Genomic DNA, 15,140 nt, shown 5'->3' with positions numbered 1-15,140 from the left:
CCGCTGCTTACTTTACCTTGTAAAGCCATCTGGAACTCATCACTGACTTGTCTGTTGGTCTTGGGACCACATCCCAAACACTGTTCCTGACAATGGAGTCATACTCCTCAACCATGGCATCAACCCAAACTGGTTTCTGCACTGCTTCCTCAAAAGAGGATGGCCCAATCTCTACACATTCGATCATCAGAGCCATGTAGCTAGTGTACCTCTTCAGTGACCTCCTCTGTTCACGCTGTGATGTGGGTGATCCCACATTCTCTCTAGCATTATGAAATAACCTATCAGCCTCTTTGATGCACTTTCTCCCATCTCTGGAAGACTCTACAAGAGTGGGTGTCTCCACTTCCTCCTCCTCTGCATGTGGCTACTCCACATCATCCTGATGATCCTCCTTAGGAGCTAAGAGCTCCTCAACCACATGCAGTTGTAGCTCCCTCTCAAGGGAACATCTCATGGCCTTCTCTTCATCGAATTTTACATCCCTGTGAACCACTGTCACGTTGTTGGTCAATAGGTACACATGATAGTTGTGAGGTGTATCAGTCTACCCCACAAATATCCCCAAATCTGTTGTTGGCTCAAGCTTCTTCCATGCATCTTTGGTTACATGGAAGTAGACTGCTGAACCAAAAATCCTGAAGTGTCCCACATCTGGTTTCTTCCTTGAAAAAGCCTCTTTTGGTGTACTCATCCCAAGAATTCGATGAGGGTTTCTGTTCTGCAAATAAATAACTATGTTGCATGCCTCAAGCCATAAGTGTAGTGGTAGGCCCTGATCATGCAACATTGCCTGTTCCGCTCCCACACTACTCATGTTCTTCCTCTCAGCCACACCATTTTGCTGTGGGTTATGAGGTGCTATCAACTCTCATTGAATGCCTTTCTGATGCACAAATGTTTTTGAACTCATTCGACACATACTCTCCACCGTTATCACTGATGAGACTTCTTACTAGTATCTTTCTCGACTAGTGCTTTAAATTCAAAAAAAAATTCAAAATTTTGATCTTTCTTATGCATGAAGAAGATCCAGCACTTACGAGAAAAATAATCAACAAATATACCATAATACATGTGCTTGGCCGTCGATGCTGTCGAGAACGATCCACACACATCTGAGTGAACTCAATCTAGGATCGCCTGTGCTCGACTGTCTTTATGATGAAAGGAAGCCTTGGTGTACTTTCCCAATGTACACCCTTTGCATGTGTCTACTTACTCAAGTGTACCCTGGGAAGACCAGTAGAAATTTGCTGCATGATCTTCAAAGAACCATGGTGCAAGTGACCCAACCTCCTATGCCACAACTCACCGATGTCTCGACTCTTCACCTTCTCTGCTTTCATGCTCAAGACATCACAATATTCTACCTCCAACTTGTAGAGATTCTTCACTCGAACCCCTATCCTCTTCACCTGTCCTGTGGCTATGTGAGGAAGGAACATCTTTCTCGTACTAAAGATCACATCATAGCCTCTATCCTCCAACATGGAAACAAATACCAAGTTCTTCTTCAAACCAGAAACATACATCACATCTCGCAAAGTGAAGGGAGAAATCAAATCCCTCTGAAAGGTAATTGTACCAATCCAGGTAGCACTATACCTCCCATCATCATCCATCTAGATATGCATCTGGAGATCCTTCTCCTTCAAGTTACTTAAGAGCTATTTGTTACCAGTCTTGTGGAAAGAAGCTCCACTATCCAGGTACCATACACTAGCCATCATCGATGACACCACAAAAACGATGAGGGTAAAGTCCAGTTTGAATTGTGAGGCAAGAGCCTCACCTTCTGTTCCTCCTAAGGGCTTCTTACCAACCTTCTTGAGCAGACACTTTGTGGAAAAATGTCCTAGCTCGTGACAATGAAAGCACTTGACTTTCGACATGTCCTTCTTCTTGCCGCCTTGACAAGAATTTGATTTGGAATGGGATGACTTCCCCTTCCCTTTCTTTGCCTTACCCTCTAAGGCACAATTCTCCTCATCATCAGTCTTTGATGATGATTCGTCTCTGGTGTTCTGCCAAATCTCTTCCTGTACCAAATTGGACCACAACCGCTCCCAATCTGGTAGCTTCTCCCTCCCATTAACTGAGTCCTGGTAACTATGCCAACTCTCGGGAAGTCCTAAAAGATCTACACTCACCATATCGTCTTCGGCAACAGTAATATCAATACTTCCAAGCTCATCTCGACAATGGATGAACTTGGTCAAGTACTTCGGAATTGAGTCACCCTTCTCTATCTTGATCTCTCTGAGTTTGTCCTTCAGTGCTAACTTCCTATGGTCACTGCTATTTTGAAACAGGTCTGTCAATGGCTTCCACATTGCAGATGGAGTGTCCTTATCGTGGAGACTCGAGACAATGTGATCTCGAACTCCTTCCAGGATAATCCTTCTCGCTTTTTCCACACACTTTCTCCATTCAACCAGATCTTTAGCATCAGATGTTGGAGGCTTAGAAATGCCATGTTCTATGAATTCCTTAAGGCCATTATCCTCCAGCACTGCCTCCATCCTATCCTTCCAAGCTCTGTAATTCGAGTTGCCCTCCAAGGCATACTCAAGTCTCAAACTGTAGAAAACCATATTGTTGATTCTGAAATATGAACTGCAAATTTGATTTCACTTGCACAACAAACTCAAATTCTCCTCTTCTATACTGTCTTAAGCTCCGATACCATGTAGATTTTTACTTGTAGATTAAAAAACTTACGTGATATGCTAAAACACAAGATAAGAATATACTATACTCTTCATATGGAAACCAAAATTGATCGATAAAAACAATAAGCAAAAAATCAAGGATTTCAATCGCGCATAACACAATATTTCTCTGGGGAAAGCAACTGCTAAAAACCCCGACTATTTATATTGCATTAACCAGAAGTTCTGAGAAGAAAATACAATGCTTGTTCAACCTGAACAATTCCTGCACTAGTACAATCTATCTGTTTACTTCACAAGCTAGCTTAAGACAACACTTAGCCAATTCTGCTGCCTGTCAAGCCCCTACTTCCTTGCGCAATTCCTGAGTGAATTAGCCTGTATTTAATTGGGAAATCCACTCTCCATAACTGCGCAATCCATCCATAGGCCCTCAACTGATTGCATGCACCGTATGTACAACTCGAAAAATTATACAACTGATAGTACATTGCTCCTGAACTCTAATCTCAACTGGGTCTTCCTTTTAATTGACATGCATGGATTATTTATGAGTGAGTCTTTAGTTAACTGGTGTGACTCTGAGGATGCACTAGTGCACTACCCCACTACTAGACCTCTTACTAGTTCCTCCAACAACTAGAACTACTTTAACCATCTATAACTGAGTTAGACTGAGTTATCTAATTACAACTCAAAATAACTCAACCTGGGCCCCTAAAATTTAGGGATCACTCTACATGACTCTACATAGACTTCCAAGTCGAATTTGATAAGTCAATTAAGTCAATTTAACTTAATCAACTATTACAAGTTGTTATGAGAATAGAATTTCGATTTAATTCACAATTTAATTCAAGGACAAATTAAATTGGAATTTCTTGTTGCTATTTTTAACATGGTGAGAACGCATAGGATCCTGTCAATTGGTTCCCTCACCGAAGTTGAAAACTACAACTAAGTTTGGCTAGAGATCGACAAGTACATGGAGTAGTTAAGGCGAGAGGCCACCAAGGATGACTTGGAGCTAAGTGCACAAAACATGCAGAAGTACATTGGTGGTCCTGTTATGGTCAACACCATGCTGCATATGCTTCAGGATGAGTTGGACACAGGTTCCAAGACCATATACCTAGAAGCTATGGAGACAAGAGTTCGCTATCAGAAAGACACCATCAAGCAGTTTGGGGACATCATCGCATAGTAATAAGCTTGGCATCAATTTGTGACCGAGAAGCATCAAGTGGAGGTTGCGAGTTGGTATTTCCCCAAACTCCAGAGTCATAGTGTTTTGTCTTGTTAGGCTGTCTCTAGCCTATTTTGTCTCACATGGGTACATGTGGAAAATGTAATATTATTTGTAAATATGTTGTAAGTGAAATTCCAAGTGTTATTAGCGAAATGTGAAAGGTCATGAGTTATTTGTAAAGAAGTTGAAGAGTCATGAGGGTAGTTAAAGAGTCACAAAAGGGAATGTCAAGGGTCACCCTACACTTTGTTATAAATAGAACCTCATAACTCATAGAAAAAACTTTTTGGAGCCAAGTTTTTGGCTAGGCTTAGGCTTAGAAAAGGCTTGGGAGTATTGTGACGAGCCTTATTTTCTCCACAATGTAGAGTGAGTATACTTCTTTGGAGGAGTAGGTGTTCCTGACTGTAATGTTCCACTATTGGGACTAGTGGCTGTTAATGGTGTATGTATGGATGAAACTTTCTCTTATAATAGTAATAACAAAGCCAACACGCTTTCATGCATATGTTGTTATTGTAGTTGGACTATTTTGGTTTCTTTAGCAATGTATGTTGTTTAACTTATGCATTTGTTTATGAACTACTTTGTATGCAATTGTATGAATATTGTTGAATGTGTGTTGTTGGATTAACCACCACTTTAATTTGTGAACTATTTCGCATTTTAGCTTGTGATGTCATTTTGCTCGTGTGTTCCTTTCAGGTTGTGTACTATTATAGGCTTATAAGGGGCACACTTCATTTTCCCCTCTATGTGTTAGAACCCTCATACATCTCACTTGACTCGTTGCAAGGTCACACACTTGCTTCAACCCAAAGTTATCATGCTTATCTCTATGCGCTACCGCAGTCAAGGCATTACACTACCACCCACTGCTGGGACTCCTCCTTCAAATGACCTGAGGTCTTGTTGGGATTCCTTACCGGGGAGATCCCCTTGAATGTTGGCGGATCCAACATCGTCAACAAATTGTAATATAACTTTTGATATCCTTACGTTAGATTATTTCCACACATATCTTTGATCATATCCTTGAATGGAAATAACGACCTAGGTTCATTAGAGTTGAGATTTTGGATCAAGTCCTAGTGGATTGGATTGTGAAGTCACTATTACCTTGAATTGCCAAGGATGTGGCTATGTCAGGGGTTGTAATTGAAGAGCATGTGACTCTACATGCTCAATATTTAGATTTTTAAATTTTAAATTTTGCATGTTATATGATATAATCCTACATGATCCTAGGCTATCAATGGACTCATCTAAACATACCTCAGGATCACATGCCAATAGCATCATTGGATCCACTTTCCATGCTTCTATTGGTCAATTAACATTTCCAACTTTCAATATGATATGGGATTGTAATATAGCTATTGATGTCTTTACATTAGAGTATTTCCACACATATCTTTGATCATATCCATGAATGGAAACAATAACCTAGGTTCATCAAAGTTGAGATTTTGGATCAAGTCCTAGTGGATTGGCTAGTGAAGTCACTATTACCTCCAATTGCCAAGGATGTGGCTATGTCAGGGGTTGTAATTGAAGATTAGGTGGCTCCGCATGCTCAATATTTAGATTTGTTTTATTTTCAATTTGGCATGTTATATGATTTAATCCTACATGATCCTAGGCTATCAATGGACTCATCCAAACCTACCTCACAACCACATGCCAATAGCATGGTTGGCTCCACTTTCCATGCTTCTATTAGTTAATTAACAAGTCAAATGGGTCAAATGACCATATTCTCTAAGGCACCTTCAACTGTGTTTGTATCACAAAATGCCACAATCCCTACTTAGACCTTCAACATTCCTTTTGTGTATTCCACAAATTTGAAGAATGATTAACAACTTGGATGAAAAAAGAAAAGCACAAAGAAGAATTCTAATCATAAGCAAGGGGTTGCCCCTAATCAAAATTTTGAGGTGAGAGGCATTAAATAGAAGAATAAACTAAAGTTTCCATGCATGATTTGCAATTGAGACCATATTACTTATTAATGTCCTCAAATGGAAGATATTAATTGATACTTATCCTAATAGGCAGTCCAACATCAACCTACCATACTGACAAATTATTTTCCTTGTAGCAACAACAAACCGTCCAACTCCATAAGGGGGAAACATAGGCCAATCCCTCACAAGGGGGGATTGTCATGAATGCCATTATATACATGTCTAACCAAGGAGTCAATAGTTAGATTAGAGCTTGTAATTAAAAGATTTCTAAGAGTGGCCCCACTAATAGGGATCTATCTTCATCTCAGTGTGGTGTTCCTTTGCGGATAGTTCTTAACTTCTTTGCCCATCCAAGTGTGTTTTATGAAGATTTATGCATAACTTGAATGTTCGAGATACTCACAATTACACTATTGTTGAGGATATAACTCAAGCACCATGTGTTATGTCTACCCTTGAGGTCTTTCAAAACCATTCAATGTACCATAAAGCATTGTTGACTACAATTGGTGCATTTGATCTCACAGATATATGTTTAATTACATTTGGCATTGACCAAAGTTACCCTAGGCTCCTCCACCTAACAACTCTCCAGATACAAGTATCTTCGTAGGGGACAATGATCTTTAACTGTGTTGTTAATGAAGGAGCCTCCACTTGCAGTATGTTTTTGTCATATTGGAGAGCTTTAGGTTCTCTAGAGATTGTCTAATCGAACACCATGTTGAAAGTGTTTTACCACTATATTTTTGAGTGCCATGCAATCATTGCCCCCTTTCTTGTTGGGTTAGGTGGAAGTACTATTTCAATTGAAGTAGTTGATATCCCTCTGACTATAATATTTTGTTAGGGCATAGTTGGTTTTATGTGATGACCACCATTGTGTTCTCGGTCTTTGGATCCCTTTGCTTTCTTCATGAAGGAAAAATGGTTAGTATTGATCAATTAGCCTATAATATGCCAAATTCTAGAAGTATCATTGGTATGGGCATTCCATTCAATAGTGGTTCCATGAGTGCTTGCAATAGTATGATGCAAGCATGTTTAAATACTCAATGTTGATGGGTACATTCCCCATACCTCTACCATTCATTGCTTTCAACTCTTTCACCCCTCCATATCTATGTCTCCCTATCTCTCTCTCTTCCCCTTCTTTCCCTATCTCTATCCTCTCCTTTTCTCTCTCTTCCCTCGTCTCCTCTCTCCCTCATTTCGTGTTCATCTCTTCCTTCTCACTCCCCCTCTCTCCACCTCTATCTCTCAATGTCTTTGTTCTCCCCCCTCTCTTTCCCCCTCCAAATCCATCTATCTCTCCCTCCCTCTCTCCCTTTCTCTCCCCCCTCCTCTCTCTCTTCCTTCCTCTCTCTCTCTCTCTCTCCCTTCCTCTCTCTTTCTCTCTCTCCCACCTCTGCTTCTCTCCCCCCCTCCATCTCACTCTCTCCATGTCTCTTAAATCCTATCCCATTGTACTGTATTTAAGAAAGTATCTAAATTAAAAAAAAAATACTTGCTTGTAAAACATTAAACCTATATTTTGGATCAATCATGTAAAAAAATAGAATAATAAAAAACTTAAAAGATCATGCACTATCTTTTCTCTATCATTGTTAGTCACTTTGCTTTCTTTCTTTGCTTGAATGCTTAGTTAAGATGCATCTATCCTAGTTCTTTATAATATTATTTATATATATAAAGTTCACATATGTATATATAAAAGTATTATAATATTTAATTTTATTAAAACCTTGATTTAATATCTATGGGAATATTTTTAGTAGTCGTGAGGATAGAGATATCTAGGGTTTAGATATACTCAAAAGTAATTATAATCTTTTTGCTTTTAGATTTAATTAAAAAATATTATAAAATTAAAATATTTATAAAATATTTTGATTGTGAAATAAGTTACTATTTTTGGGCATGTGGTATTGATAAGCCATGGTATTGGCCCATGGTATTGTAACAAAATAATTAAAAGCTTAGATCCATAACATATAATCAAAAGCCTAGATGACCCATGGTATTGATAAATCATTGTATTGGCCCATGGTATTATGATTTTCTTTTATTTAAAAAAACACTTCTTAATTTTATTGATAAAAACAAAATTAAAACATAACATATTAAATTTTATTATTTTTATTACTTGGCTCAAACAGAAGGACTAAAGAGAACATGGAAGATTGTATTGTTTTTTTAAGTTATTGTTGTTATTATTAGTTATAATATAGCCTGCAAATGTTGACATACAATCTTTCTTACATTACATCTAACACATACACATATAGCCTATATGGGTTGTAGAGCACCTCTTAGAGCAAAAATGTCATAAAATTAAATTAAAATAAAATATTTATAAAATGTTTTGATCGTGAAATAAGTTATGGTTTTTGGGCATGTGATATTGATAAACCATAGCACTGGCCAATGATATTCTAACAAAATAATTAAAAACTTAGATCTATAAAATATAAACAAAAGCCTAAATTCATAACATATAATAAAAACTTAGATAACCCATAATATTAATAAATTAATATTATGGTACTATGATTTTCTTTTATCTTAAAAAAAAAAATGTTTTGAAAATTTTAACACATGAGCGTGAGTATCGAGAGGTAAGTTATACTAAATAAATTAAAATCAAATAATAAAAAGTTCCCTTCTATACTTAAAATCTTCCCTATCAAAATCTCAACCACTAGGTTACATCTCAACCAAATCCTGAAAACTTTGTCTACCAAGATCTCAACCACGACACGTGATCGACAATTCACATTTTCTCTTATAACTTAGAAATGAATTTCGAATGTTCAATCCGGATTCATAATTTATTTGTAAAAATAGAAAGGGCAGCTATGGCGACATTTTCTTCTGAATATGGATTCATCGGTAGACTCTGTTTAGTTTCCATTTGTTACAGACGTTGGTCTCTGGTGATGATACTTGTGGCGACTCGAACTCTTGCCATTGTCGACATTCGCAAACATAAGGAGGTCTCCACTTCATCAGCAGTTCAAGCAGGCACATACCAGGCAAGTCAGTCTGGAACTCATGACCATCCATTGCTATATTTCGAGGTTACAAAACCCATTAAGCTTCCGAAGGAAAAGCCCTGCTCTGTGCAAGTCTTACAGCGCGATTTTGGGTTCACATATGGTGAGCCTCCAGTGTTAGTAGAGTTTAGCTCACCCCCAAAATGTCAGAAGAATTGGAGGAAAGTGGTGATGGAATGGAAGGCAACGTGTAGGGGGAGGCAGTTTGATCGAATTGCAGGCGTGTGGTTGAGTGGAGTGGAGATCCTTCGAACGTGCACAGCAGAGCCGACTCCCAGAGGAATTGAATGGATTGTTCTCAAGGATATTACTAGGTATTCTTCATTGTTACATAAGCCCCAAACCCTTGAAATTCAACTTAATAACGTAGTTAATACGATTTATACTGGGGTTTATCATGTGAATATAACATTTCATTTTTATGGGGGTAATGACAAAGAAGGGTTTGATAACCCAGGGTTTGCAGATGTCATTCTGCCTATTTCGTTGCCTAGTTCTCAGATTGGGGGAGCCTGGTTTCAAATAAATTCGTCTGATGTGCATTCAAAGTCGTTGCAAATACCACCTAATGCTTACAAGGCAGTTTTGGAGATTTTTGTTTCTTTCCATTCTAGTGATGAGTCCTGGTACTCCAATCCCCCCAATGAGTATATTGAGTCAAACAATTTGAGTAGCACACCTGGTAATGGGCCTTTTAGAGAGGTAATGGTTTTCGTCGATGGGATCCTTGTAGGTGCTGTGTGGCCTTTTCCTGTCGTTTACACAGGAGGGATGAATCCACTGTTCTGGCGCCCTGTTACTGGTATTGGGTCATTTGATCTGCCCAGCTATGATATTGAGGTTACACCCTTTTTGGGTAAACTGTTGGATGGAAAAGAACACACATTCGGTTTTGGCGTGACCAATGCTCTGGATGTCTGGTTTGTAGATGGAAATTTGCACCTGTGGCTTGATGAGAAATCTAGCAGTCCAATCACAGGGCGATTGATTGAGCATAAGGAACCCATTTTGGAGTTGTCTGCTGTGTCAAACTTCAAAGGGTTGGAGGGATCATTTCACACATCTGCAAATAGGAAGATCTCTTCCTCTGGCTGGGTAGAATCCTCTCATGGAATGCTCATTACTCATACTTGGCAAGAGTTCAAGTTTGATAATTTAATCACTTTTAAAAGAAATGCAGATGTACAGATTGTGCATCAAGCAATAACAACCAACAGGAAGGTTATTGTGGAGACTGCCAAAGGAATAATATTATCTTCTAAGACTGATACCTTTTTCCCCTTGTATATGGATGTTGCTAATGTGGACAAAGGAAATGGTACATATATGGAGATGGCAAATTTCACAAATGCATTTAATAAATATGTATCCATTGATGTCCCTACTGGTAGCTTTTTCAGCTTTGTGAATAATACTCAAGATGCAGAGGGCTATATTGTTGTCAAAAACAATTTAGTTCAGAGTGGGCTGGGAAGCACCCAAGAGTTGTATAATTATCAAAGTACTGAAGGTTGCTATTCCAGGACAGTGAGTGTAAGTAACTATACTTTTCTCTCAGACTCTGAAGACAACCTTTGTGTCAACAGAGACTAATCTGTAAGAGATGGTTGCTTACTTCCAATGTCAGGGCAAACCATGCTAACCAGGTTATTTTTCTTCTATCTTCTATTATTTCATTCATATGCAAATGGTAATTTATCACATTTTATGAACCGCTCATAGTTTCTTTTGAAACATTAAGTTACATTTCATCCCTCATAATATATATTAACATTATTTCATTTATGTGAGAACTCCAAAGGATAAACATTGTGAAACATTGACTGGACTCTTTAAGTTGTGGTCCTAAAAATTATAGCTAGTCTTGTTACAGCTAGTCTCGTGGACGTTAACTTTTTATTCATTTATTTATTTAAATTTTAATGCTTTTGTCTCTAAAATTAGTTAGATAATACTAAAATAATACAGAAATTTTAAATTCCACTTATCTAAAATCACCTTTATTTAATCCTTTTGTCTCTAAAATTAGTTAGATAATACTAAAATAGTACAGAAATTTTAAATTCCAATTACCTAAAATTACCTTTACCAGCAGGATAAAGAAGGTACATAAATACAAAGGTACAGAAGGTATTTATGAAGAGGGTACATAAATACAAACCCATGGTAAGTTCAAACTGTACAGAAGACAGGTTTGTCATTTTTATATCAAAACATAAGACTGTACTTAACATTTAGCAATTTAGGGTTTCTGGGATTTGGAAGTCCGATTAATTTTAATTTGCATTTACTGTGGCATTGATGAATTTCATCTGTTTTTATTTTTCAAATATTTTTGAGTATTCAATATTTATTTTTATTGATACGAAGGTAGATAAAATAATACGTGTTTTTTTTTTAATTGAAATAAATATTAGTGTAGATTTATTTGAATTTGGATTTATCAAGTGTGAAGGGGATTGAATTTTTGGAAATGTAATTTTTTTTCTTTTTATTGTAAAATTTGAAAAAAATTTGCATTTAAGAGATTTAACCCCTTATAACTTAATAAATCTAGCTTAATATGGATCGATTTTGATTTTTTTTATATATCTATCTGTATGTGTGTATATTAGAATTTTTTTTTGGGTCCATTGTTTTATATAATCTATTCATTATTGATATTAAAATATTTTACTGAACATAAGCATTGAAATTTTTTTTTTGGGTCCATACGTGCTACTTGGTTGATCCTGCCAGTAGTCATATGCTTGTCTCAAAGATTAAGCCATGCATGTCTAAGTATGAACTAATTCAGACTGTGAAACTGCGGATGGCTCATTAAATCAGTTATAGTTTTTTTTTGATGGTACCATACTACTCGGATTGTCACATTAAAATGTTTTTGTGTTATTAATATATTCTTAAATACATATCTTATATTGTAAAGTATATCTCTCTTTTTATATATTTAATACTTCTTTCTCTATTTATCTATATATATATATATATATAAATTCCATCTTAAATTTCTTTTTAAACATTTACTTTGCACTTCTGTAATAATAAGTGATTATTTTAATTCAAGTTAACATAAAATTATTTTATATAAATAGGTATTAAATTTATTTATTTATTTATTGTTAACATTATTTATATGAAATTGATATTGAAATATATCTTTGTATATTTCAATATTTTGTTAAAGGCTTGTATTAAAATATTAAAAAAAATAGAAAACTTACATGGCTCAATGAAATATACCATGATAGTAACAAAAACTGCAAATTCTTCAACTAAAGGAGTTAGAAATTTTGGTAACTATCTAAGTATTCCAGATTCCTCATTAACTCTTAGATAGAATCTTCATCATTACATAGAGTAATTTTAGTAAGGAATAGTGAGTTACATAATCATTAACAACCACTGTTGTAGCATATTAATATAAATTTTCTAAGATAATCTTGCATCATTTTCATAATTCCTTTAACTAGATTAGTTAATCACATATTTGATATTATAAATATCACATCATGCAAGGAGTTATCGTAATCAAACTGACACAATAAGTAATCACATCATTGAACACCGATATACCCTAGAAACTCCGTAGGGTGAAAACCAACAAACATTTAATTTTATTATTAGACGCTCGTGAGGGTGTTCACCCCTCACTCAATAGCTCATAAAAGAGTCCATCCCTTAACCACTGTCATAAAATTCTACAAGGAAATATTATTTAAATACAACATATCTAGCTAAAAACTATTACAATCATCGTGATATTATTTACTCACAAATCTTCAATCTTTATATCTTTGTGGCCTAGTGGTCCCATCAGTGGACTATCTTGCAGCTCACGCTCGTTTGCATAGACCATTAGTTCTTTATCTGCCACAATGTTAACCATAATCTATCCTTGCACAAGTCACCATCCTTTCCTACCATTGTTGTCGTCAGCAAACATGATATCATGATTACATAGAGTATTATGAACCAATAATTAATTTTTAATAGTGATTCTTCAACATCTATTCATGTGCATACATGAAACGTAAGTAAAATATCACAACATGCTTCTTCTAACAATACTACTCATGCATTAATTATAAGCAAAACTATGTCAAAATAAATACCACATTACTATGATCCTTCTTGCACAAGCACATGTTCTTCTCTAAAGGAAAACCATTGTAACCATCCATTTTCATTTAAAGGATATTGGCAACTTAACTTTGTTTTCCATGCATGTAATTAGATAAAAACTTATTCAAAGAAAGTTAGTGTTGGCACGTAAATGACAACAGGGAAGAGACCCTGGATTCAGGCACAAGGGGCCAACAAGGCTCCATTGTAGTCTATGGCAACGCTGACATTTTCACCTCACCCGGAGGGGCAAGGAGTCTTACTCGAGGTGTGTCACGACCGAAGTTAGATGGGGCGAAGAGGGTATCAAGGAAGTTGCAAATAACAAACATCAATAGCTCATAACACTCAACCCTCTGTAATATCCAAGCATGTTATTCTACTCATATCATCACAGGAAACTACCCGGCTAATGATCATTCATTTAAAATTTTAAATAACCCACAAGAAACACAACAATACAATATGGATCCCAAACTGCTTCTTTCATTAACTGAAATATAAGAGAGTACATAACAGATTACAAAAGGCTCGAAGCCTGTTCATCAAATACACAAAGAGCACAACTATAAAGAATGGTCATAGCCAGAGCAGAGGACAATCCTCGCCTTTTTGCAAATGAGCAGACTCTTTGGATCCTGTCCTCGCTCGTCTGCTTCATCACCAACCACTTCCTCGTGCTATCTTCTGCCTTTTATCTTTTGCTCTGCATTCCCTATGCCAATTCTACTCGACTGACTCTGCCCTTGGTTGCCTTCTATCTTCCCTTGCTCGGTTGCTCTTGCTCTCTTCTGCCACCTTGCCGCAACTACTCGTTCACTCTTAGTTCCTGCCCCTTTCCTTGGATGTCAGCTTCGTAACCCTAACCATTGTCCCTGCCACCTGTTCTTGGCCTTCCTTCCCACAAAAACCCAAAATTCAAAACGAAGGCCCCAACAGGTTGTAGGAAAGGTATAGACGTAAGTTCCTAAGATAGAACACCAAATGATACCACTCACAAACAGATCACATATCAATACACCAGTATTCTTGACGTGGTTAAAACCCTCAAAGAGGGAAACAATCCACGGTCTGAGCCAACGTGACCACTTCAGGCAATTTATTAATAAAAGAATGAAAATTTATATAAGCTTCTCTCATGAACGGTCACCCTACAAATGACCCTCCATGCTCTTTAAATAGAGATCATGGACCAATCGGGTGTTAAGCCATGGATCAAGTGTCGGTAATACTGAGGAGAGAATGAACCGTCAGATCACTTCATGTCTAGAACATATCGTGACCGTTAGATTGTAAGTTACAAAAGTACATAGTAAAGAAACACACTTTACCTAACTCTATACTAGTCCAAGTTATACTTAACTATTTCTTATGTGTCGGAATATCCTAGCATCCCCCCTTAAGAACAACTTGGGATATGATTGAAGGACGTACAAATATGGCACAATAGGAGAAGGAAGGAGGCATTAGAGCCTATCCCCCCTTAGTGACAACTTCCTAAACTCCAACCATAAAGCGAAGTTTAGTAAACTTCGCCTCTGTGAGGGCCTTTGTAAAGATGTCTGCAACTTGATCATCGGTTGAACAATATTTCACTTCAAGAACATGGTCATGAATGAGCTTTCCGATGAAGTGCATGTGTAGTTCAATGTGTTTTCTGCGTTGATGTTGGACTGGATCTTTGCATAGTTGAATGGCACTTTGATTATCACACCAAAGTGTAGTCGGATGCTGCTGCTGAAAGCCAAACTCTGACAGGATTTGACGAAGCCACATGACTTCCTTACTAGCTTCTATGGTGCCACGATACTCTGCTTCTGCTGAAGAAAGAGAAATGGCACTTTGTTTCTTGCAAGCCCATGTAATAGGTCCAGAACCAAGAGTGAAGACATAACCTGCAGTAGACTTCCTATCATCAGGGTCGCCAACCCAATCAAAATCAGTGAAACCAACCAATAAAGGAGATGCTTCTACACTGTAATGAATCCCAAATTGAACTGTACCTCAAACATAACGAAGTATTCTTTTAGCCGCTTTCCAATGACTTTCATGTGGGTTTTGC

At 37.0% G+C, this 15,140-nt stretch overlaps 1 protein-coding gene across 1 annotated transcript in view; it reads left to right on the top strand.

The window, feature by feature from the left end:
- The window catches only part of LOC149224202 (uncharacterized), a 78,369-nt gene extending 67,635 nt beyond the window's left edge, over positions 1 to 10,734 (top strand). Inside the window, exon 2 of the mRNA XM_089388113.1 lies at positions 8,672 to 10,734. Coding sequence (XP_089244239.1) covers positions 8,672 to 10,546 — 1,875 coding nt within the window. The 3' untranslated portion in view covers positions 10,547 to 10,734. The remainder of the gene's footprint in view (positions 1 to 8,671) is intronic.
- The last annotated feature ends 4,406 nt before the right edge of the window (positions 10,735 to 15,140 follow it).

The sequence above is a fragment of the Pinus tabuliformis genome, chromosome Q, assembly GCF_031772625.1.
Source record: "Pinus tabuliformis cultivar Carrire ecotype Pingquan chromosome Q, CPIR1, whole genome shotgun sequence".
Lineage (NCBI taxonomy): Eukaryota > Viridiplantae > Streptophyta > Pinopsida > Pinales > Pinaceae > Pinus > Pinus tabuliformis.
The sequence above is the reverse complement of the archived record's forward strand: the minus strand, read 5'-3'. Positions and strand labels throughout refer to the sequence as shown.